Here is a 24321-nt window from a genome sequence, read left to right on the forward strand (position 1 = left end):
TTTTTTTGCAAGATTATAAATATAGGGTATTTTGAAGGAAAACCTTGAAGAACTAGGCAGTATGACATGATAACACAAAATGCACATCCACCTCAATAAGACACTTAAATCATTCATATCAAGATATAAAATTATGAAGGCAATTTTATCCAGAAAATAGATCATGACTAGGTGGAAAAAAAATAAGCAAACCTGCACATAAAAGCTATTCTACATAATAACAACATTGCCCGTGTGTGTGTGTGTGTGTGTGTGTGTGTGTTTGTGTGTGTGTGTGTGTGTGTGATCAGCCAGAGAGGGTGGGAAGAACAAAAATTAGTTTGAAAACATGGTGAAAGCTCTAATTTCTAAAGAGTAGACAGAGGGCCACAACTGAAGTGTTTTAATTTTCTTACTTTTGAACTGGAATGTGTGTAAAATGACCTATGTATTAGACTTGCAAGATGCAAGGATTAAGGTTTCTTTGAAATGTTGCCTGTTTTATGTTGGAATGTTCTTTTTGACAAGGGTTCTCTCAAGAAGAGGGCTTGGGTTTTTCTATTCTGTCTGAATAATAATTATTATTCAAAGAAGTGATTTGGTCAGTGAAATAATTAAATCACACAAGAAGCTAAAACGTTGGTTTTATATCCAGAGTCCTCCCATTTAATAAGACGCGTAACTTGTTTTGTTTGCTTGCAAGTACACTGATATTAAAGAGAGGTGTGTCTAAGGCTTTAAGAAGTGTAAATGTCCCATAGTTACCTTTACTGTTTAAAGATGACTATGAGAAAAAGTGACTTTTGAGAAAGTGACCATGAGGTATTCATCTGGCTTAAACCATCCATTAGATATGTTTTTTTTAATAGCACCCAAACTCTTACCGTAGACTTGAGATAAAAAAATATCCTTGTTAGGAAGTAAAACGCTTCTAGTTTTATTCTAAAAATAGGTGGGCACAATTAATAGGAATAGCATCACATCAATATTACAACCATTCAGGAAGGAAATAAACATAGATAAGCATGGCATTGGAATAAAACCCTGCACCTGTTCAACAAATCACATTGAAATACCTGAAAGCACATGAAGAGATGAGCTTCCAGGTAAAACTGAAACCCAAGACTACCACAATTATGGCTTCTCACTGCAAAGGCTTTGAGGATTCTGCAGTGACAGCCAAAAATAAGTAAAGCCATAGAGTTATCACAACCCTATTCTGCTACCTCTTTCTATGTATCACATTGAATATTTTTAAGTGTTTTACCAAAGCATTTTTTAATAGAACTTCTTATGTACCATTCTGGAGATGTATAAGGAATATGCAAGTGATTTACAAAATTTGTAGCTATCTGGCCATTAGGGACAACTACTGCAAATCTTTTCAAACTACATGGATAGGCAAAAATTATTCTTTTGCATATATATATTGAATAAAGGCAAATAATCCTGATATTATACTGGTGTTATATCTATTCATAATTTCTCCCATTGCTATATATTCAGTTATATGGCATCACCCTTATCCAATATTTGTAAGATATTACCAATCTATTCCCAAAAGATTACTTTTTAATATACTATGTGTTTAAAGTGTATGATTTAATAGCTTTTCTTGGATTACCATTTTTGCAAACTAAATCTCCAATTGATTTATTTCAAAAGGGCTTATCTATTCCAACTTTTATTGAAAAAATCACTGAAAGAAGGGAGGGAGGGAGGAAAAAAGGAAGGAAGGAAAATAAAGAATATATTTTACAGAAATATGCTTGCTACATCCACTAGACATTGTGCAGGCCATGATACACTAAGAGCATTGTTGCAATGGCATGATCAAAAGAGCTTCCAATAGTCTAGCTAACTATTAAGAAAGAAGAAAAAATGTCCCGAGTTTTCAGAGGGGGCAGCATACAAGTCTAATAAATATTATTATTATTATTATTATTATTATTATTATTATTATTATTATTATTTCATTGCAAGATTTTAATACATAATATCGTCTTCTATAGTACCACTTCTTAAAAGTTGAAAATTATATCATTTCCCCCTTTCTCTGCTTCATATTTTCAGTGCAATGCTGAATAAGATGGTGGTAGCGTTCAAACACGTAGTCATGAGGAAGCTGGGCTATGCCTTGATATCTGTATTTTCATTTTGTACTGCATTTCTTGCCAGGATTATGCTCTTTTGATATATGACCTTTGTCCTGCATATATCTTCTAAAAACTTGACATTTTCTAAGTGCCGACAACTGGGCTAAGCCTTTCCGTTTTCACACCTGTACTTCCTCTGTGCCCGGTTGGGGTGCAGCTACTGCTTGAACACGTAACCATGAAATGTACTCAGGAAGAGAGCAAAGCTTTGAAGGCACAATCTAACCGCAAGTGCCTCTCTGCTGTACATTCTGTATCTTCTACATTGTATAACCTCTTTTTACTTTCTGTATAAGGAAACGTTGACAACTAGTATCTGATTGGCTGATGCTGTGTGTTTTTTGTACTCCTTTGGAAATGTATAAAGAGCCCTGAAAAGCAATCCACGTTGTTCAGACATTGCTTTTATATCTTCTGAACCTGATGCATGCACCAAATAAACCTGGCAATCTCAATCTTCTTGTGGTCTCTGCTCCCTTATTGGCATCAAACATCTGTGTTTCTGCAACAGTCAGAAATTAAGGGATGAACACAATTTCTCTGATCTTGGCAAAGATATCCAGCTGGGCATCTCTAACTCCAATATCTATTTTGCTTTGATGTCCAGTGTTGCAGAGAAGTTTGCTTTGATGTCCAGTGTTGCAGAGAAGTTCCAAAACCAAGAAAGAAAGTTGTACAAAAAAGACAGAATTCAAATGTTTTAAAAAAACCCTCGATGTATATTAGTGATTTTCCGTGAAGTAACAAGCTGGTTCATCAAATGGAAGTGTGCTTTTCTTCCCGTTACAGAAATAAAGCATATCCAATCCCTTTAAAAAATAATAAATAAAGACAGATTCCCAATTTTTAAGGCAAACTAGCATTGCTGTTTCTGAATCAAAGGGGACCCAGAAACTATGGAGAATCCTTTTGAGAAGTTTCATTTTTGCTACAAAGGTGGTTAGAATGGGATCTATGTATATTAGCAGATATGCTATCAACTAATTGCCCTTCATGCATGTACATATTGTCATAGAGCAACCTTACAAATACCGTGCTTAAGAAAGGTACAAAAAGCTGCAGGTGTAGCAGATACATTTTGAAACAAATTTACTAAGTGCGTATTGTGCAGAAGAAACATTAAACATTCCCAAACTGACTGCCATCCATTCATCAAGGCAACAGAAACTATTAAGCAAGTGTGACTGTAACTCACTAATTCACTTTCTCCAAGGATTTGGGGAAGGATTGTTGTGTTCCAAAGGAGTCTTAGAGTGTCAGTTTAAAATAACTCATTGAGCTCCAAACTAAATGACCATATGTTCAAGGGAGACACGCAAATGCACACACATAATATTGGGTTTTTCCAGATTGTCCAGATGATATTTTTTCAGTACATGTTATTGCCAGCTGACAGTTTCAGCAGCTTTGCATAATTGTGCTGTCATTTATGTCAGGAAGGACGGATGTCTGAGTATTTTGGCTCTCCCATTTCTGAAAGTTGAAAGTATTTCACTGTAGTCAATCCCAATGGATTTGCAAAATATTATATGCAGCACTCAAACATACTAACACACACACACACACATACATGCATGCACACACCATATCCATACGTTTGTTTGTTTAGACCACTAGGAAATAAGCAGAGGAAGATAAACATGCAGCTGTAACTGCATTTAGAACAATGAAATAAACAAAATTGTCTTTTTTTTTAACATGTTGAATGTCTCTAAGAAAAGTACATAAAGAGTCAGTCACAGATGACAATATCTATTAGTAAGAAGAAAGCTTTGATAACCCCTTAGCAGTCAGTCTGGTCCATTGGAATAAGACTGGATATGTCACTCTCTTTCAGCTTCATTGGCTGTCATGAATATGCTATGATTTGCAAAGCAAATATATACGCACCAAGGGGCTTCATAAATCATGATTAGTAATAGTTAACAATATTTCAAGAGTTTTGGTTCTGCCTTAATCTTTTAACTAATAATCACTTCCTTCTTAGCAATCTTCTTATTGATAATTTTTTTTAAAAACCCATAGAAAACAGAAAAAGGAAAATAACAAGATGGGATACACATGAATGCAAAGAAAAGGGTCAGTAAAAGTAAAAAGGCAAGAAAGGCAGAATCACAGCTGTTAGAAAACACTAGTTATGCAAAGATACCATTTGGGTTTGGCGGAATGTATGAAAGAGCTAAAAGTTCATCCTGCATATGTATTAGTCATACTGGACCTTCTGTTATCCCTTCTAGAGGAAGGCTGGTAGCATTATCGGTGGTAGATGTGTCTTCTTTCTTCATTGATGTCTGAATTAGCAGACTGACATACGGTTTGTGACAAGCCATGTTACCCAAAGGAGGGTAATGCTGTCTGTAGCAAATGTAAGCAAATACAAGGCCGATGACTCCTCCAACGAAAGCATCTGGGTGTGAGGAAGGAGAAAGAAAAGAAAGATATATTACTATATATTACTATTGAAATAATAACATAGGAATGCCCTAATTAACCACTATTATGTGTGTTGTTGAACTGTTTTTTAAGTTTGAATTGGGATTTTAGAAATGGCTTGGTTTTTTTCCTTGACTTCTTTTTATTGTTTATTGTTATTGTAATTTTATATTGTTGTGAGCAGCCCTGAGTCCTTCAAGATTGGGCAGCATAGAAGTCAAATAAAAAATAAAATAAAATAAAATAAAATAAAAAATAAAATAAATAAAATAAAATAAAATAAAATAATAAAATAAAATAAAATAAAATAAAATAATAAAATAAAATAATAAAATATAAAATAAAATAAATAAAATAAATAAAATAAATAAAATAAATAAAATAAATAAAATAAATAAAATAAAATAAAATAAATAAAATAAAATAAAATAAAATAAAATAAATGAGTTAGTTAGTTAGTTAATTTAGAGTTTATTACTTAAGGATTGTTTTTATGATGCCTTCAGAAACACACTTGACGCATAAGCAGAAAAACACCTGAAGCATAGACAGAAAAAAAGTATTAGCAAATCCCCAACAAGTTTTCTTAAAATGTGGGGCAAACATTAAAAGAGGTTAATGGGATTGGCAAGAATCTCAGGGCAAAATAAATACTTTAGGGGAGTTCAACATGCACTGTTATTCCTACAGCCTATTTTTATTCAAATATGTAGGTAAAGTTTGCATCAGTAGTCAACAGCCTTAAGCAGCTACTTCCCTCTAGCTACATACAATACATGTACACTCTGTACTTTTTCCAGAATCACACAGCTGTTTCAAAGAGATATATTTTGTCCTATGTTGAATTGAAAGCAATGTGCTGTTATAATAAACATTCTACCTTGGCTCTCTCTCAGTGCTGCCTAGCCACCATTTTAATACCATTCTCTACTGAAGAAACATGTAGCACAGTGTGAAATTCAAATTTTTTCCCTACTGGTTCTGTGGGCATGGCTTAGTGGACGTGACAGGGGAAAGATACTGAAAAATTCCCATTCCCACTCCACTCTGGGGCTAGCCAGAGGTGGTATTTGCTGGTTATTCAAACTACCCCTGATGGAAATTAAGATGGCAGCTAATCCAAGATTCTCCATAAGGCTTGCATTATTATGAATGACTTAGCTGCTATTAAAAGAATCTTTGCCCAACCCCTTAAAATAGCATTCAAATAATACACAAAAAAATTAACCTGGACAACCATTAAGATTATGTTCAAGTAATCTATAAGCATTCCCATATAGACATGACAATCATATGTGTGTATGAAGTAGTAAACTGGATTGGAAGGAGATTTAGCGTAGAATTATGAAAACTCTTCTTAGCATTAAATATAGTCAACCAGTAAAATTCATTCTGACAGAAGCCACAATCTTGGATGGCTTTGAAAGGGGATAACCTAATTTCATGGATGGCTGGTCTATAAATACTTAGCTCTGAAGACTCAGTGTTACCTTCAGATTGGGGCAGCGTTCCTCCAGCTCCTGGCTGCTGGGGAACAAGCACGTGATAGGACTGTATCTGCAATTTGCGAAAGATCATAGGAGATGGACAATGCTGCCTAAGAAATTTATTTATTTTATTTATTCAATTTTTATGCCGCCCTTCTCCTCAGACTCAGGGCAGCTTACAACATGTTAGCAATAGCACTTTTTAACAAAACCAGCATATTGCCCCCACAATCCGGGTCCTCATTTTATCCACCTTGGAAGGATGGAAGGCTGAGTCAACCTTGAGCCGGTGATGAGATTTGAACCTACAGACTGTAGACCTACAGATCTACTGTCAGCTTCAGTGGCCTGCAGTACAGCACTCTACCTGCTGCGCCACCCCGGCTCCAATAAAATACAGCATAACCTGCAGCTGGATAGTGGGTGGAGCAAGAGGTTCAAAATATACTCTCTCTAAGTTTTCAGGTTATAAAAGTGACGACAATAGAATTGCACTTGTAAGATTCTGTTATTGTAGCTTTACCGTAAAGCAGAAGTTGTTCATCTGTTGTCCATTTCATGGTCAAACTGATCAATGTCTTTCTAACTGTTGTGAGAAATGAAACAATGAACTAAGGTGGGCTTTAGCTTGACTACAATCCCTCTGATAAGCTCAGTATGCTTTTCAGAATTATTTCTTGTTCATCTAGGAGTCTAACTTGAAATACATTTCCAGAGCACTTACACAACCAATAACCCATTAAACATTTGTGTACATGTCTGGAGAGGGAAAATTAGTAACTAGTAATAGATCTTGTATAAAAACAGCAGATGCAAGGAGGAATATCAATGAGAGTATTTACTGTTCTGCCATGTGGTTTCACCCAAGATAGAAACTCTGACACTACAAAATTATGCCTGTTATATGATATCCTGATATGGAGCACAAGGATGAAACCACTTAAAGTAAAGATATTCTGTGAAAAAAGGAACTGTTCCAGCACTCCTCCACTCTGCCATAAGCAGCAACACATGTTGAGATTACTTTATTATCTGTATAACACGAATCATTTTGCATTCCAAATTTTCCCCGCAAGAGTAAAATCTTATAAATGAAAACATTTCAAATGGCACAGAATTACTGGAAGTCAGACAGCATATACCTGTGACAAATAACAATTGTGTAAGCAGAGGCTCATGTATAGCTTTTAGAATGCTGGATTACTATCAGTAAGTTACTCATACTTGACACAAAGAGAAAGCATCATAGGATTTCGAATTTCATTTCATCGGAAAGTTCACTTCTATTTCTTTCTGAATGGCCTGAATCAGTATTGATGATGTGAATTAGTTTTTTATATAGCATGGTGTGTCCATTAAACCACCTGATATATTCACTCTATAATATATAGGCTTCAGTTTATAGGCTTTCCAAAAGAACTTCTGCCATGTAACCCCATTTTCACAAAGATTGGAATAGATAAAAGCCATAATGTATCTTTATAATTCTATTAAGAGGATTTAAGCCCCCTAGATCATTTCATGGTATCAACGATTGGGCAAAACAACAGTCATTCTAAGAGTCTGGCTTCCAATTTTCCTCCAATTCTATAAAATACAATAATAAATGTTCAAAGGAAGTACCTACTATAATAGCAACAGTGACAGGAGTGGGCCTGCTTATAAATATCCAACCAGGAAAGTCAAATTCAAGACTTCATAGAATATAATATAGGTTATATTATAGTCATTTGGTAATTTTCCATTTTAGCCTTTAAAATTACTTTACACAAATGCTAGGCCTAATGAGATCCTTAACATTTTTTTAGGATTGATGTGAAGGCCTACTAAGAATAGAGGTAGTCTTCAACATACAACTATCATAAATATGAGTCACTTTGCAAGTGTCTCAATTTTGATCCCATGAGCATAGGGATGCTGCCCTCATCAAAAGTAGGAAAAGCTGTTATAAGTCACTATTTTTAGTGCTGTAAATGATGTAAAAATCTTCAACACCACTGACAACACTGCTACCCTCTGACAATTCCAAATCTCAACCAACAAATGGTCTGTCCTACACATTGGCAAAAAGAATCAGAACACCAAATACAAATTGAATAAATAAGACCTTGCAGACAAGCCTCACTCCATTAAAGATCTTGGAATACTCATATCAAATGACCTAAGTGCAACAACATAGCCAAAAAGGCTTCAAGAATTGTTAACCTAATTTTATGTAGCTTCTTCTCCAGTAATATCACACTACTAAGCAGAGCATACAAAACATTTGCCAGACCAATCCTTGGATACAATCCTGCTCAGGCAGGGGGATGACCTAACGGTCCCTTTCAACTCTATTAATAAATAAATAAATAAATAAATAAATAAATAAATACAGCTCATCTGTCTGGAACCCACACTGCATATTGGACATAAATACATTAGAAAGTGTCCAGAGATACTTTACGAGAAGATCCCTCTATTCCTCTACCTGCAACAGTATACTTCATGCAACCAGACTTGGAATCCTAAGCTTAGAAAGCTTAAAACTATGTAACCTTCAGCATGACCTAAGCATAGCTCATAAAATTATCTGCTACAACGTCCTTCCTATAGACTTTTTCAGCTTCAACCACAATAATACATAAGCACACAACAGATACAAACTTAAAGTGAACCACTCCAAGCTTGACTGTAGAAAATATCACTTTAGCGATACAGTAGTTAATGCCTGGAACTCACTACCTGACTGTGGTTTCATCACCTAACCCCCAAAACTTTACCCTTATACTGTCCACTGTTGACCTCACTAGATTTCTAAGAGGTCAGTAAGGGGCGTGTATAAGTGCACCAGCATGTCTACTGTCCCTGTCCTAATGTTCCCTCTTATCAGTACCCATTTATATATATAAACAATGTTATATCTATGTATATTACCAATACGTACTTGACAAATAAAATAAATAAGCTGAGGACTATCTAAAAGTTAAGAAGAGAGCTCCTGTTCTAAGATACAATATTTTGTTTAGGTTCAAAGACATTTGGTAGATTCAGCAGCTTTAAACACCTATTTAAGCAAAACAAATTGAAATGTTCAAACATATGGAAATCTTTTTTTAAGTTGTGATCTTAAATCTTATATTACAAGACAATGAATTAAGGAGTTAACAAATGGTGAAATGGTAGCTGTAAATTAAACCCCGAAACTAATTAAAATATAATTTTGTGCTCAAATTATTTTAAGTCAGATGCAATCTCATTATCTCAATGAACTAAGCCATTAGGATATTTAAGTCTTTTTAAATATCTAAACAGTTTAAAAACAAACAGCATTTTTAATTGCATGGAGCTATTTTCTAACTTTTTAAATAAAAAATAAAATAAAATTAGAGCACTGCTACTTTCAAATAAGTGCAATGCTGAGAGTATTAACATGACTTTTACATTTCAATAGTAGGAAACCAAATAAAAGCAGTCTAGTGCACTGAATGGCTAAAGGAAAATAATGATTTTGCCTCTCCATATTAATATTCCCATTGCAAAAATCTGTGCTGTTCCCTGAACATCTGTCAAATAAATATAATTTTGTGAAGAATGTTTTTCCAATTCTTGTTTGCAATCCTTACACTTCCAATTTATGCTTGCGAACAAATGATATAAAGGGAAATATGGAAAATATTAAAACAAAAAATATCTCACTATATGCCTTGTTTTTGTAATGGCGACAAGAAATGTAATTTTCAAGAGCTCTTGTACCTCTTTTATAGTTTTGTTTCTCAGTGTGGATTTTGTGTTGTTCTGCTTTGTATTTACTAATTGTAAATATAAATTTTATCTTGCTTACCATAAAGAGATACGTTTATTGGATTCATTTCTCCTTTGCATATATTCTCTATAACCATTTATAGCTGAAGAGAATTGAAAAGTTTGCATTTCTTATATTTTCAGAGTGCTGAAGGACAAAATATGTATCTTGTCAAGAGGTACACATATCCTGGACTTTGCAGTGGGCTCCAGGTACTTCGAAAAAACCCTATTTGTGAAAATATCTTCAGATCTATTATGTATTTTTATGTACCAGACAGATTATTTTTATTCACAATGGATTTTCAATTGTTGTTAAATTGTCTATGCACATCTGTTCATTAAAAACATTTTTAGATAATTAAAAGAGAGATAATTTTAAAAAGAGTAAAATAGAATACCCAAAGATATTGTGACATAATTAATTAAATTAACTACTACTACTGTCATGGAAGCACAGTGGTTAGAATGCAGTAAGGCAGTTTATTTCTGCTGACTGCTGGTTGCCAGGAGTTTGGCAATTCGAATCTCATCAGGCTCAAGATTGACTCAGCCTTCCATCCTTCCAAGGTCAGTGAAACAGAGACTCAGATAGTTGGAGTCAATATGCTGACTCTGTAAACCACTTAGGGATGTAAAGCACTGTGAAAGTGGTATGCAAGTCTAAGTGCTATTGTAAAGTGACCAGATTTTAAGATTGGGAAAGAGGGACACAATTGAGCAGGGGAGGGAGTGGGGCTAAAAAAACAGTTCAGCCAAAAAAAATTAGCAAAAAATTCTCTCTCTCTCTCTCTTCCTCCCTTCCTTTTTCTTTCTTTCTCCCTCCCTCTTCCTCTCCCTTCCTTCCTCTTTCTTTCTTTCTCTCTTCCTTCCTTCCTCTCTCTCTCTCTTCCTTCCTCCCTCATCTGTCTTTCTCCCTCCCGCCTTCCCTCTCTTTCTCTCCTTTTCTTTCTTTCTGTTTCTCTCTTCCTTCCTCTATTTTCTCTCTCTTTTTCTCTCTCTTCTCCCTTTCTCTCTATTTCTCTCTTTCTCTCCCTCTTTCTTTCTTTCTCTCTTTCTCTTTCTTTCTCTTCCTCTCTTTTTCTCTCTCTTTCTCCCCCCCTCTCTCTCTTTCTCTCTCTCTCTCCCTCCTTCCCTCCCTCTCTTTCTTTCTCTCATTCCTCTTCTTCCCTCCCTCCCTCCCTCCCCCCATGAACCCAGCCCTTTCCCCGGGGCTCAGTACGTGCTCCAGTCCAGGAGCAGCTTCACCTGGCCCACCTGGAGAAAGAGGGTGGGGTTTCCACGCCTCCTTTGAGTTCAGAGGCTGACGGACGGGATGGCTGCAGCACAGGACCCACCTGGCTTCCCTGCTCCAATGATGCTTGCGGGGCAGGCAAAGGCGTGAGAGGAGGTGGAGGGCTGAAGAGGGTCCGAAGGGTGAGCATGTGCTTCCCCTCTCACACGGAGTCTCTGCCCAGCAGACGCAGACAGCCCCCTGACCCACCCTCCAAGTTCCTCCACTGTTCTTTCATTCCTCCCCACCTGGCTCAAGGCCGAGATAGAAGGCCAGCTGTGGGGGGATGGAAGGATGACCCCCCAGTTTCATTGCTCCATTACTCATGCATGCAGCTGGCCTTCCTCTTTGGAGTGGTGGGCTGGGAAAGAAGAGCAGGCAGCGAGGCCCGGCCAGCCCTTAAGCCCCTCCTGGGTCACGGCAAATTCTCCACCTGCTGTTCCCTCTTCCGCAGGGGTGCAGCGCCGGGACATGACTGGGCCCATCTGGGGGCGGGGCAGGGGAAACAGGCAAGCGAAGGCCCTACACAGCTGGCCTGATGTCTGCACAGAGACCTCCAGCCAAGCTGGGCTAGGGGTGGGGAGGGTGAGGCAGCAGCAGAGAGCTCGGGATCCCAAGGGCCTCCCCTTGGGATCCCGAGCTCTCTGCTGCTGCCTCACCCTCCCCGCCCCTAACCCAGCTTGGCCGGAGAGAAAAAAGTGGGATATTTTTCAAAGGGTGTGGGATGTGGGACGAATGATCAAAAAGCATGACTGTCCCGCTGAAAGTTGGACATCTGGTCACCTTATGCTATTGCTACTACTGAAACTCTGAGAGGTTTACCACTCATTTAAAACATTAAAAATATGACAATAAAAACAAAAAAAGCATAGAAAGGAGGACAACGCTTTTGATCTTAAGTTAAAGGAAAGTTGAAAGCCATTTGGATCTCAAAAAGGAACCTCATTTAAAAGGGCAGGTACTGTTATAGAGAAGATGGCACTGTGATAGAGAAGATATGTGGCATTGCTTAAATAAAACAGTGGTCAATCAGATATTATGAGAGACAGGTGATCCGTCTAGTACTATGCTTTATAAGGCTTTATAGGCATCAATCACTATCTTGAATCATACGTGGAATCAACCTAGCAACCATTACACCTCACAAACAGAAGTCTCACAGGGGTATGTTGAAGGCATCTGTTTATACCACTGCATACTGGAGCAGTTGAAGCCTCTATGTGGCCTTCAAGGACAGCATAAGACATGATATGTCAAATTATATATAACTAATTTTGATCAGCCAATGGGAGAGAAGCTGTGCCACTGAAGACTTCCTGGGTAAACTCAGAGCAGGATGAAAAAAATTTCTGTGGATCACATAAAAAGCTTTCCCTGTAATCTCAGAGACTTCATGTAATATAAAAACTGGGTTTAGCATCCCCCCCCTGTTTTCTTTTTGACTGCCCAAATTCATCAATTGTGCTGTTTCTATTGGCAAATCATTGGAGATGAGGCTTTGGAAGCCACAAACACTGAATAGAAGGTCTACACATGCCTAATATCTAATCTGCATCAGGTTATCTGCAGTTATAATTAATTTAATACTTGTAATCATCTACAGAGTAGTTTCTACAAGAATTTCCTTTCCCTAAAGCTTTAACAAAATTATTGGAAAACAACAACAAAGTCTTCATTTTCTATTTGATTTTTAAGGTTTTGCTCTTTATCTCTAGAGATACTTATTATGGCGAATCAAAGATGAAAATGTATAATTATTCCCGTTAGCACATCTAGATTTTATTCCCATTTGGAAAATTACAATCAGATCAACATCTTGAATACGTCAGCATCTCTCTGTAAAGTTTAATTCCTAAAACAGCCAGTAATTGTTAAAGCAACTACAGGTACCACTAGTCCTTGACTTACAACTACAATGAAATCCAAAATGTCAGTTGCTAAGCAAGAGAGTTCTGCCCCATTTTTACAACTTTTTCCACACACAGTTGTTAAGTGTAGCACTCCAGTTGTTGTGAATCTGGATTTCCCCACTGACTTTCTTGTTGGAAGCCAACTGGCAAAGTTACAAAAATGATCCCAGTGTAGTTGGCATAAATGTACACCAGTTGGTCAAGCATCTGAATTTTGATCATGTGATTCTGCAAAGGTTATAAGTGTGAAAACCAGTCATAAGCGCCATTTCAGTGTCATTATTGTTACGGTTGGTTGCATAGTTAGCCAAATGCTTAGACTGGATTTGGAATTTTTAATTGACTTAGCAAGTCATGTCTCTTTTCTGTTTGTCACTTGGTCATTCTTGTAGGCTCTCCAATATTCAATAAGCCTTAATAATGGTGCAGTAACTTCAGTGCAACTTCTTCACTGTTCTTCAGATGTTCTTCCAAAGCTTTTTTTTTAACTTCTTCAAATATCTGGTACACTTGCAACATTCAACACCTGTCTATGTTCCTTGGTAAGTAGAGTCTTCTAGTAATAGAATCAATAGGCTATGGACCCATCCATGACTAAGAAAGCTGTTCACACACATATATAAATAAGGACAGATGGAAAGCAGATGGAAAGCAGGAGAATCAACCAATCAAGGTGACACTATCCCAAAAGAACACCTATTTAGTGTCACTGCTAAAGTTGATAATCTAGACAGCAATTTATTTAGCTAGCTTCATTTCTGGCTGTTTTCAGCATGAAGAAAGCAGCTTAAGGATGCTCAGTAGAATTGATTTTTTGTCCAACCATTAGTTCAGAATGTGACTCATTTGGATCAGCATTAAGATTTTCTGAAGAAAAATAATAATAATAATAATAATAATAATAATAATAATAATAATAATAATAATAATAAATTCTCTTTCTTCCTCACCCCAATATACACTCTTTTTCTGAGTGTAGTTGAGTAATTCCAGTTCTATTTCTTTCAACTTCAAAGACAAGCATATGCCGCTGTAATGGACACATAGTAGTCCCTTTGGGTGCAATCTATTTCCACTATTTAGAAACTGTAATTGCACAGTACTTATTTTACCATGTGAATAATTGTGCCTCTTGGTGGAATACATTTCTTAAAACCATATCTCAGTATGAATTCATCCAGCAAACCTGAATAGCTATATTATTTTTATACTGAATATCTCTGTGTGTAATAATATCTACATATTGACTTTTCCAAATTTTGCTAAAGCTGCCAGAACATAAATGCTGGAAAACTAGCAGTTCATAAACTCTTTTTTACAAACTCTAGAGCCTCTTGGAATTGCTTAAGATGAGGACTGGGTTGTGGATCTTTTTGCTGCCAGTTCGCTTTGGGTTGTGCGGTTATGTGCATGCCCCCGTAGCAATAAAAAATAGCTTCTGCACATGTGCAGAAACAAAATCCAAGAGGGCAGCAGCACCAACAGAACTGGCTCCATGACATTATCATCATCAGTTTACTAACTGTTCTAAACATGGGGCCACCTTTGAAAAGTGTTCGGAAACTTCAGATCGTGCAGAATGCGGCCGCGAGAGCTATCGTGGGGCTTCCCACATTCGCCCACATTTCTACAACACTCCGTGGCCTGCACTGGCTGCTGATCAGTTTCCGGTCACAATTCAAAGTGTTGGTAATGACCTTCAAAGCCCTACATGGCAGTGGACCAGAATACCTCCGGAACAGCTGATAAGGTCCCACAGAGTTAGCCTTCTCCAGGTTTCGTTGACCAAACAGTGTCATTTAGTGAGCCCCAGGGGAAGAGCCTTCTCTGTGGTGGCCCCGGTCCGCTGGAATCAACTCCCCCCAGAGATTAGAACGGCTCCCACCCTCCTTGTCTTTCGCAAATTACTCAAGACCAACCTATGGGGGAATTGAGACATCTCCCCTAGGCTTTTATATTTCATGTTTTTGATATGTATGTGTTGCATGGGTTTTAAATTGACGGGGTTTTATATATTGTTCTCTTTTAATATTAGATTTGTTGCAATGTTATACTGTTTTTGATTATTGTTGTGAGCCGCCCCAAGTCTTTGGAGAGGGGTGGCATAAAAATCTAATTAATAATAATAATAATAATAATAATAATAATAATAATAATAATAATAAAAGAACCGGTATGAATCCTCCTCTGCTTAAAATCAACCTAACCAAAAAAACCCAAGTTTGGTGAAGGCATTCAGGTTTGACATACTAAAGGACGAAAATAGAAATAGATATTAATTAACCTATTAAAAAATCCTCCAATTCATATCATGATGTTATTGGCCTCAGCTTCCAGGATTTATCCAAGAACACCACCATATGTATAGTCTCCATAATGTGTAAAAGAAGCTTAAATATTCAAGTCAATGTATAGATATCTGCAGTGAAGCCTAACACAAAAATAGCTAGAATTATGCTTGTTATTCTTCCTTTAAATCACATTAGCTATCAATACATTTTAACAGCATTTCTTAACTTGATTCTGCAGTTGTATGCAATGTCCGTGCTGGTCTGGAATTTAGGGAGTTGCAATTCAAATATATCTGAAGGACGTGCTGACATGGTAAACTACCACATGCCGTAACATAAATTAATAGCACATACGGAGCAGAATTAAACATTTATAATTTTGACATCCAACTGCTGATTATTACAAAACAAGTTTATGGATTTAATTCAGACCTGTCATATGTAAAATTTAATTCAAGTGATGCTCTCGTTGAAGAATGAAGTAAAGTATCACTGATGATACCTTCCTTTTAGACTTTTAAAAATCTTTTCAAGAATTGTTTAAAATTGCTTCATTAAGTTTTTGTTCTTGTTGTTAAATATTGAAAAGTATAGAGCTTACAGTACAATTTAATACATTTCCTACATGGTGTCATTTATAAATCCAAGAACCTTTGCCCAACATGGTTAAAAAAACCTCCAAAGACCATTTAAAAAAGAAATTGAGGAGCTAAGCACTCTCCTGTAAAAGTACATTGTCTTCATGGATTAGAAGAAACAACCTGAATTTCTTTGTCTACAACAGTGTTTTTCAATTATTTTCTGTTATTCCCCAACCCCACCCCCAGAAGAAGTAAACATTTCACGCGCCCACCCCAACTCTCTGCCAGGTGATTGTTTGCAATAGTCAGCATGTTTTTACTGAAAAACCTCAAGTGGCTTATCAGCATGATTGGGGTGTAATGTGTTTAAGTGACACCTTAATTTATTTGGCTTCATGCTGTCCGCTGCTAACATTTTTAGACACAGTAAACATACTGGTCTTTCCTCGCCTCCCTCTGTAGTCACAGTGAAGCCAAGCACCACTTGTGTTTGTCTCCTTATCTCCAACTCTCTTCTTTATTTTCATCCGTGTGAAATATTTTTCTATGGTGTCTCTTAAGGTTTTTTTATATGCACTTCATATCTTCTACTCTTTGTTGTGTTTGGTGCAAAAAAACCCTACTCCCTGCAGCAAAAAAGCATGTTTCTAGGGTCACATGCCCCCCTGGCATTGCTCCACATTTGAGAAACACTTGGCTATAATCCTGTTATCTAGGAATAAGACCCTGAAACCTACTTTCACTGAACTCTACACATTTATAGAAAAGAACAAAAATGATTCCACACCAGCAACTAATTTATTTTCATCTGATCTCATGTTCTTTCAGTTATTTAGTTAGCCAGTTTCAGTGTCCATGAAAAAGTTCTCCCATGCTTAACCAAGTAACATTTGATCTTGTTCCTCACCGCCTGCCTAAATCGTATTCCAGAAAGAGAAAGGACGGTTAAAAGAAGGCGTGGATTACCATGACTCACCTTGCCAGTGATGCTTGTAATCGCACATACGTGATAGAGCAATCATCATGGCACAATACAGAGGTAGAATTGCTGCACAGAGCCGCCAGCTTTTCCCACGACCTTTTTCAGTGAAGCAGTGTAGCTTACCAGCCAAGTAGAAAGTAGTAAAGCCAAGGCCTGAAAATGCAACTGCCAAAGGAAGAAGAGAACAGGGAACCAGGAGGTGAAGTAGCACAGCAGAAAGCCACAATGCCAGAGAACATAACTCATCTGTAGAAAACAAGCTTTACAAGTGACATAGGCAATTATCCTATGTAATTAACTAGAAATTCTATCCAGGTATTTATCTATAACTTTGACCTGAAACGAAAAGACATGAGCTCTGTTCTACTATCTTGCTCTTCTGCAATTTGATTTTAAAAATAAATAAATAAATCACATTCAGTTCAAGTTTAGCTCCTAACACTGGCCTACTTCATTTCTTCAACACATTGCAAATAAGACCATTTCAGATTATATTGTCATTTTTCAACCCAAAGCCTACAAACAATCAAAGAACTACATTTTATTTTTAATAACAACAACAAAAAAAGATTATCTGTTTGCAAGAAAGTGAGATGAAACTCATATGCTGTATTAAATTATAATTGGATTCTCCTGTGGCTAATATTGGATTTAACCATGATGCAGCTGTGATTTAATTATGTTCCAAAATATCATAACTGTGTTGGGAAGGCATTAGAAACAGCAACATTCACAAATCCCATTTCTGAAAGAGAGACGACAGGAATATTTTTTTAAATGAAAATCTACAGGGACATTTGTCTTGCTATATGTGCAAAAGATGCTTGTTTTTGATCTCTTAGGGCACAAAAAGAGTACATGTTGCAACATCTATAATTTCAAACTTGTGTCACAGAGATTTAAGTTACCTGTAACTAAGATTGTACAGTTATATTTTCAAACATTAATTTGCTTGATAATTTAGTGTAGTACCCATATATAAATACACACATATATGCTAACATATGTTTTTTGGGGAATAAGGCAGACAATACATCACTGAGGAAAATGTTAATAACCTGGAAACTAGCATAGCAAATGTATTTGTTTATTAACCATGATTTAGAAATCATCTCCAACAGTGGAACTTTTTAAGAAGATGTTGGATAACCATTTGTCTGAAGTAATGTAGGGTCTCTTGCCCAAACAGGGGGTTGACCTAGAAGACCTCCAAGGTTGCTTCCAACTCTGTTGTTGTTGTTGTTGTTGTTGTTATATTAACAAAAGGTGCAAAACCTAACTATTTCTTCTGATTTTGATTTACAGTTTGCTGAATTCACTAAAATATTACTGAAATACGATTGAGAATCTCAATAGATGTTTAAAATACTAGCCTTAAGACAGGCAACAATTTTCATTTTCCATGAGATTTCCAGATATTATCCATTTAAAAAAACATATTTTGGAGTATAAGAGTATTTTGGAGTATTAGGTCCCACAGAGTGGGCCTCCTCCGGGTCCCGTCAACTAAACAATGTCGGTTGGCGGGCCCCAGGGGGAGAGCCTTCTCTGTGGCGGCACCGACTCTCTGGAACCAACTCCCCCTGGAGATCAGAACTGCCCCTACTCTTCCTGCCTTCCGTAAACTTCTCAAAACCCACCTTTGCTGTCAGGCATGGGGAAACTGAACATCTCCCCCTGGGCCCGCTGAATTTATGCATGGTATGCTTGTGTGTGTGTATGTTAGTATAGGGGTTTTTTAAAACTTTTAATATTTTAATTAATTGGATTATGTATTGGATTGTTTTTTCACTTGTTGTGAGCCGCCCCGAGTCTTCGGAGAGGGGCGGCATACAAATCCAAATAATAAATAATAAATAATAAAGACATACCTTTTTCCTTCCTAAACGAGGCTGATAATTTGGGTGTGTCTTATACTCTGAATGTAGTTTTTTTTTCCCAGCCCGAAATAGCTGCCAATGATCTTCCCAGCTCTTACCTTGCAGGCTCTTTCATTGTTTCTCTCTGCGAATAATGTTTTCCAAGTCCTAAGTCTTTGCAAGGTTTTTTCATTGTTCTAACTTGCTCTGAATAAGTTTCTTTCCAGCGCTAACCAGGTGCTAATGATGTTCCCAGCTCTTACCGGCTTGCAAGCTCTTTCATTATTACTCTCTGCGAAGAATGTTTTCCAAACCCTGTTTTTGTAGGGGGGGGTTTCATTCTCTACTTGCTCCGAATGTTTCTTTCCAGGTGCTAATGATGTTCCTAGCTTTGCAAGCTCTTTCATTGTTACTCTTTACAAATAAAGTTTTTTTAAAGCCCTAACCAGGGGATAAAATAATGTGCTGTCCAAGGATGCTAGCCAGATAAATACCTGGTAAGCAGATTCTTTTCCCTATTTTCCTCCCCAAAAACTAAGGTGAGTTTTATACTTCCGTGTGTCTTATACTCTGAAAAATACGGTAATATCCATGCAGACATATAGCTGGAAGATTATTGGCTAATGACTTCTGTAGAGAAGCTAATATGTTACATTGTCAGAGCGTTTGCGTCTTGACTACTATTAGGAGACAACCCAGGAGCAAAACACAACACTCAGAGCCTTAGATATTTAACAATGGTTTATATACAAGACATATATGTATTAGGCAAATACTTGACAATCAATCTATCTTCTTAACTCCATACAGAGAGGACAGCAATGGATACAAGACACAAGAAAGAAAATTCTCCCTTCATGGCTGCTTTATACAAATACCCCTTAAAGTTGTAAAAAACTTTGTGGACCCCTTCATAATCTACAACTGGCAATACCAATAGTGATTCATCTTCATTGCACTAGCCTTACAGTTGCATCAGCTTTATAGTTGCAGCAGATTTACAGCTGGTTGGCTGTTAAATCTCAATACCTTAACATAAATTGTACGGATCTTGTAAGATATTTTGTCAATAGAAATGAATTCCAAGTAACTATGCAAAATAATACATTTTCACTAGGGACTGGTGAGCAGATGTCAGACAAAAGAACATTCTTGAGGGAAAATAATGTTTAGTGAATTACTGCCGCAGCAGTTGTGGTGTGTCACAACAGCTACTTATCCAACTGCAGATGTATGTGAACATTTTCCTTCAGTTGTGCCCTGAGCCTCTAGCTTATTTTATTTATTATTAGGGGTTAATTTTTGCAATTCCAAACATACCATAGGCTGAAGTACTGTATTTTTGGAGTATAAGACATACTTTCCCCCCTCAAAATTGGATGTGTCTTATATATTCAAAGTGTTGGTTATGACATATAAAGCCCTTCATGGCACCGGACCAGATTACCTCAGGGACCGCCTTCTGCTGCACGAATCCCAGCAACCAGTTAGGTCCCACAGAGTGGGTCTTCTCCGGGTCCCGTCAACCAAACAATGTTGCTTGGCGGGACCCAGAGGAAGACCCTTCTCTGTGGCGGCCCCGACCCTCTGGAACCAACTCCCCCCAGAGATTACAATTGCCCTCACCCTCCTTGCCTTTCGTAAGCTGCTTAAAACCCACCTCTGCCACCAGGCATGGGGGAACTGAAATACACCTTCCCCCTAGGCCTTTACAATTTTATGCATGGTATGTCTGTATGTATGATTGGTTTTTATATAATGGGTTTTTAACTGTTTTTAGTATTGGATTTTGTTATGTACTGTTTTACTGCTGTTGTTAGCTGCCCCGAGTCTGCGGAGAGGGGCGGCATACAAACAAACAAACAAACAAACAAACAAACAAACAAACAAAGAAATAAATACCAAATGTAGCCCATCCACCAAAAATGGAGTGTGCAGAGGCAGCAATTGGCTATGGCATTCCTCGCAGCCCAAAACAGCTGGTCGTTGGGAGCCAAAGCCAACCAACAATTAACTGCTTGTGCTAATCAGGCTGTACTGAAGCTGAAACAGACTGTCTGCTATTTGCTGCAAGGAGGCAAGTTGCTGGGAGAGAGAGGCAGATTTTTTTTCTTGTGCTAATCATGGTGAAGGGCATCAAGGCCCAAGCCTACTGACACGCTGCTGATTTATAAGTACCCTGTTGCTTAAGTGGTAGTACAGAAATAGTCCTGGGATAGGAGCCCTCCATGAGACTTGCCTTCAGATCTCAAAGTTTTGGCTCGCTTTAAAGCATTTAGATCCCTAATTTTAAATACATATTTTGTTTGGAATAACTCTTTGTAAACAATGCTTTGAATGCTGAAATGGTCTGTTTTTTTGTTTGCTACAAGAAGGCAAATTGCTGGCAGGCAGAGGTATAGGCAGATTTTTTTTCTTGTTTTGCTCCCCCCAAAGGATAGGTGTGTCTTATACTCCAGAGCATCTTATACTCCAAAAAAATACAGTACATATTTGATTTTCTAGGTGGGTACTCAAGTCATTTTGGTAAAAAATATAATTATCTTAAAAATTACTCTAAATGGCATGCACTCTAGTACATCCAAACTTTAAATGCGTCCTCCTCGATCCACAGCTCACATTAGAGAAACATCTTTCAGCTGTGGCGAGGGGGGCATTTGCCCAGGTTCGCCTGGTGCACCAGTTGCAGCCGTATCTGGATTGGGAGTCACTGCTCATAGTCACTCATGCCCTCATCACCTCGAGGCTCGACTACTGTAACCCTCTCTACATGGGGCTATCTTTGAAAAGTGTTCGGAAACTTCAAATTGTGCAGAATGCAGCTGCGGGAGCAATCATGGGCTTCCCTAAATATGCCCATGTCACACCAACACTCTGCAGTCTGCATTGGTTGCCGATCAGTTTCCGGTCACAATTCAAAGTGTTGGTTATGACCTATAAAGCCCTTCACGGCACCGGGCCAGATTATCTCAGGGACCGCCTTCTGCCGAACAAATCCGAGCAACCAGTTAGATCCCACAGAGTGGACCTTCTCCGGGTCCCGTCAACTAAACAATGGCGTTTAGCAGGGCCCAGGGGAAAAGCCTTCTCTGTGGTGGCCCCGGCCCTCTGGAACCAACTCCCCCCAGAGATTAGAATTGCCCCCACCCTCCTTGCCTTTCGTAAGCTCCTCAAAACCCACCTTTGCCGTCAGGCATGGGGGAACTAAGATATTCTTTACCCCTAGGCGTCTACAATTTATGCATGGTATGTTTGTATGTATGATTGGTTTTATAACAAGGGTTTTTAGCTGCTTTTGTATTGGATTTTTACATTCTGTTTTTATCACTGTTGTTAGCTGCCCCGAGTCCACGGAGAGGGGCGGCATACAAATCCAATAAATAAATGAATAAATGAATGAATGAATAAATAAATAAATAAATAAAGATAGGATAGATAGATAGATAGATAGATAGATAGATAGATAGATAGATGATAGATAGATGGATGGAGGGATGGATGGAGGGATGGCTAAATAGATAGATGATAGATAAATGATAGAAGGATAGATAGATATATAAACAGATGGATGGATATCTCTATCTGTCTATAATTATTTTATAAATGTATATGGCTGCCCAAGTCTATAATAATTATTAGGTTATAATTATAGGTTATAACTCTATCTGTAGTAGAAAAATTAAATAGCCATCACCCACAATAAGAACTGCTGTACTCCAAATAAAACCTACATCATGCAAAAGGGAAACCACCCTCCTGGGTCCCCAATGTCTTACAGAAATAATAAGCTCTTGACAGTTTTTATTAATACCCACAGAGTTGGTGCTGATCTAATCTTAGATAGAACACTATTTCAAATGGAACGGCAGCAATATAAACATCTCAAATGGAAGATAGAATAGACAGTTAATATTATATGTGTGTTGTGTATATGCACACACACTCACACACAAATTACACCATAGTGTATATTACAAATCTAATAAATAAAATAAATAAATAAAATAAATTACATTTAAAGGTCACTCAAAACTAAACGATCCTAGCAAGCTTACATATTAAAACGTCTGAACAATAAAATAAAAATATAATATCTAGAATAATGTAACACAGCACCCCCAAAACTGACAGGAGTTTAGCAACTATTGTAACCCAAGGGCTGGAAAGCAAAGCCAAGTTTTTAAAGACTTACAGAATACATACAATACAGACAAGGGGAAGACATATAGATCCTTTGGGGAATGTTGTTCCAGAGGGCAGGCAAAGCCAAAATAATTATTTTCATTTAAAAGTTGGTATTTGAAGGGCATCAAAGCCCATGTCTACTGACACACTATTGATTTATGAGTACCAAGTTGCTTAATATATATTTTGTTTGGAGCAACTCTTTGTAAATGATGCTCTGAATGATATTCCCTGTATGAAGGAGTTATAAGTAACACCTTATGAAGCATATTATTCAGCCAAATAAAATTTGTACCATAATAACAAACTGTTAGTTAATAGATTTACTCAAAGTCCTTGCTTCTGACTCAGTTTGTTTCAGGAAGTTCTTTAAAATCAACAGCAACAATGTTCATACTGTACTTTATAACCAAGCCAGAAGCATAAACCTCAATACATATGTCTATTCTCCCGAGAGTGACTCATAAGTATGTCCAAAGTACATAAATCTTTTAGTTAACTGGCCTGAAATACTTCTGAAATACTGATCCCTTTTCCCACATAGATAAAACAGCAAAGCATTTCTAGCTTTATGTTTCCTTTTGTAAAGCATCAACAGGTGTCCATTTGACACAGAAAAAAAATTGGCGGGTTCTAGTTTGTGTCTTTTTACAAACTGGTATCTTTCTATATGAGGTGGCTATAATAATCATGAGTAGTCATCATTGTTCTAATTAGTTCTACCAACAAAAATGGTTGTTGGAGAAGGACTAGACCCTGGGAATTTAAAATAAATACGGTGTGTGTGTGTGTGTGTGTGACATAAAAAGCCTCAATAGATTCTTCCAGACTACAGATGGCCATAACAATTAGACACCACAACACAAAGTACTAACCACTATATGATCACGCCAAAATTTTGGTAGAACATATCACTAATTGGTAGAACATTGTTTATTAAGATGAACATTTTACCCAAAATTCTTTAACTGTTTCAAACAACCCCAATAAAAATGAGGAAAAACTTTCATATGGAATTAGATAAAGTAGTTAAAAATTTTATTTGGAATGGTTAAAAAATCCAAGAATTAAATATAAACATAGAAACATAGAAACATACCGGTAGAAGTCTGATGGCAGAAAAAGACCTCATGGTCCATCTAGTCTGCCCTTATACTATTTTCTGTATTTTATCTTAGGATGGATATGTGTTTATCCCAGGCATGTTTAAATTCAGTTACTGTGGATTTATCTACCACGTCTGCTGGAAGTTTGTTCCAAGGATCTACTACTCTTTCAGTAAAATAATATTTTCTCATGTTGCTTTTGATCTTTCCCCCAACTAACTTCAGATTGTGTCCCCTTGTTCTTGTGTTCACTTTCCTATTAAAAACACTTCCCTCCTGGACCTTATTTAACCCTT

At 37.2% G+C, this 24321-nt stretch overlaps 1 protein-coding gene across 1 annotated transcript in view; it reads right to left on the bottom strand.

Annotated features, from left to right (window-relative positions):
* Positions 1-4342: 4342 nt before the first annotated feature.
* PLPP4 (phospholipid phosphatase 4) overlaps positions 4343-24321 on the bottom strand; it is a 157661-nt gene continuing 137682 nt past the window's right edge. Inside the window, exons 6-7 of the mRNA XM_070753999.1 lie at positions 16870-17040; positions 4343-4542 (exon numbers count right to left, since the gene is read on the bottom strand). Coding sequence (XP_070610100.1) covers positions 4343-4542; positions 16870-17040 — 371 coding nt within the window. The remainder of the gene's footprint in view (positions 4543-16869; positions 17041-24321) is intronic.

This window comes from Erythrolamprus reginae, chromosome 5, assembly GCF_031021105.1.
Source record: "Erythrolamprus reginae isolate rEryReg1 chromosome 5, rEryReg1.hap1, whole genome shotgun sequence".
In the NCBI taxonomy this organism is placed as follows: Eukaryota; Metazoa; Chordata; class Lepidosauria; order Squamata; family Dipsadidae; genus Erythrolamprus; species Erythrolamprus reginae.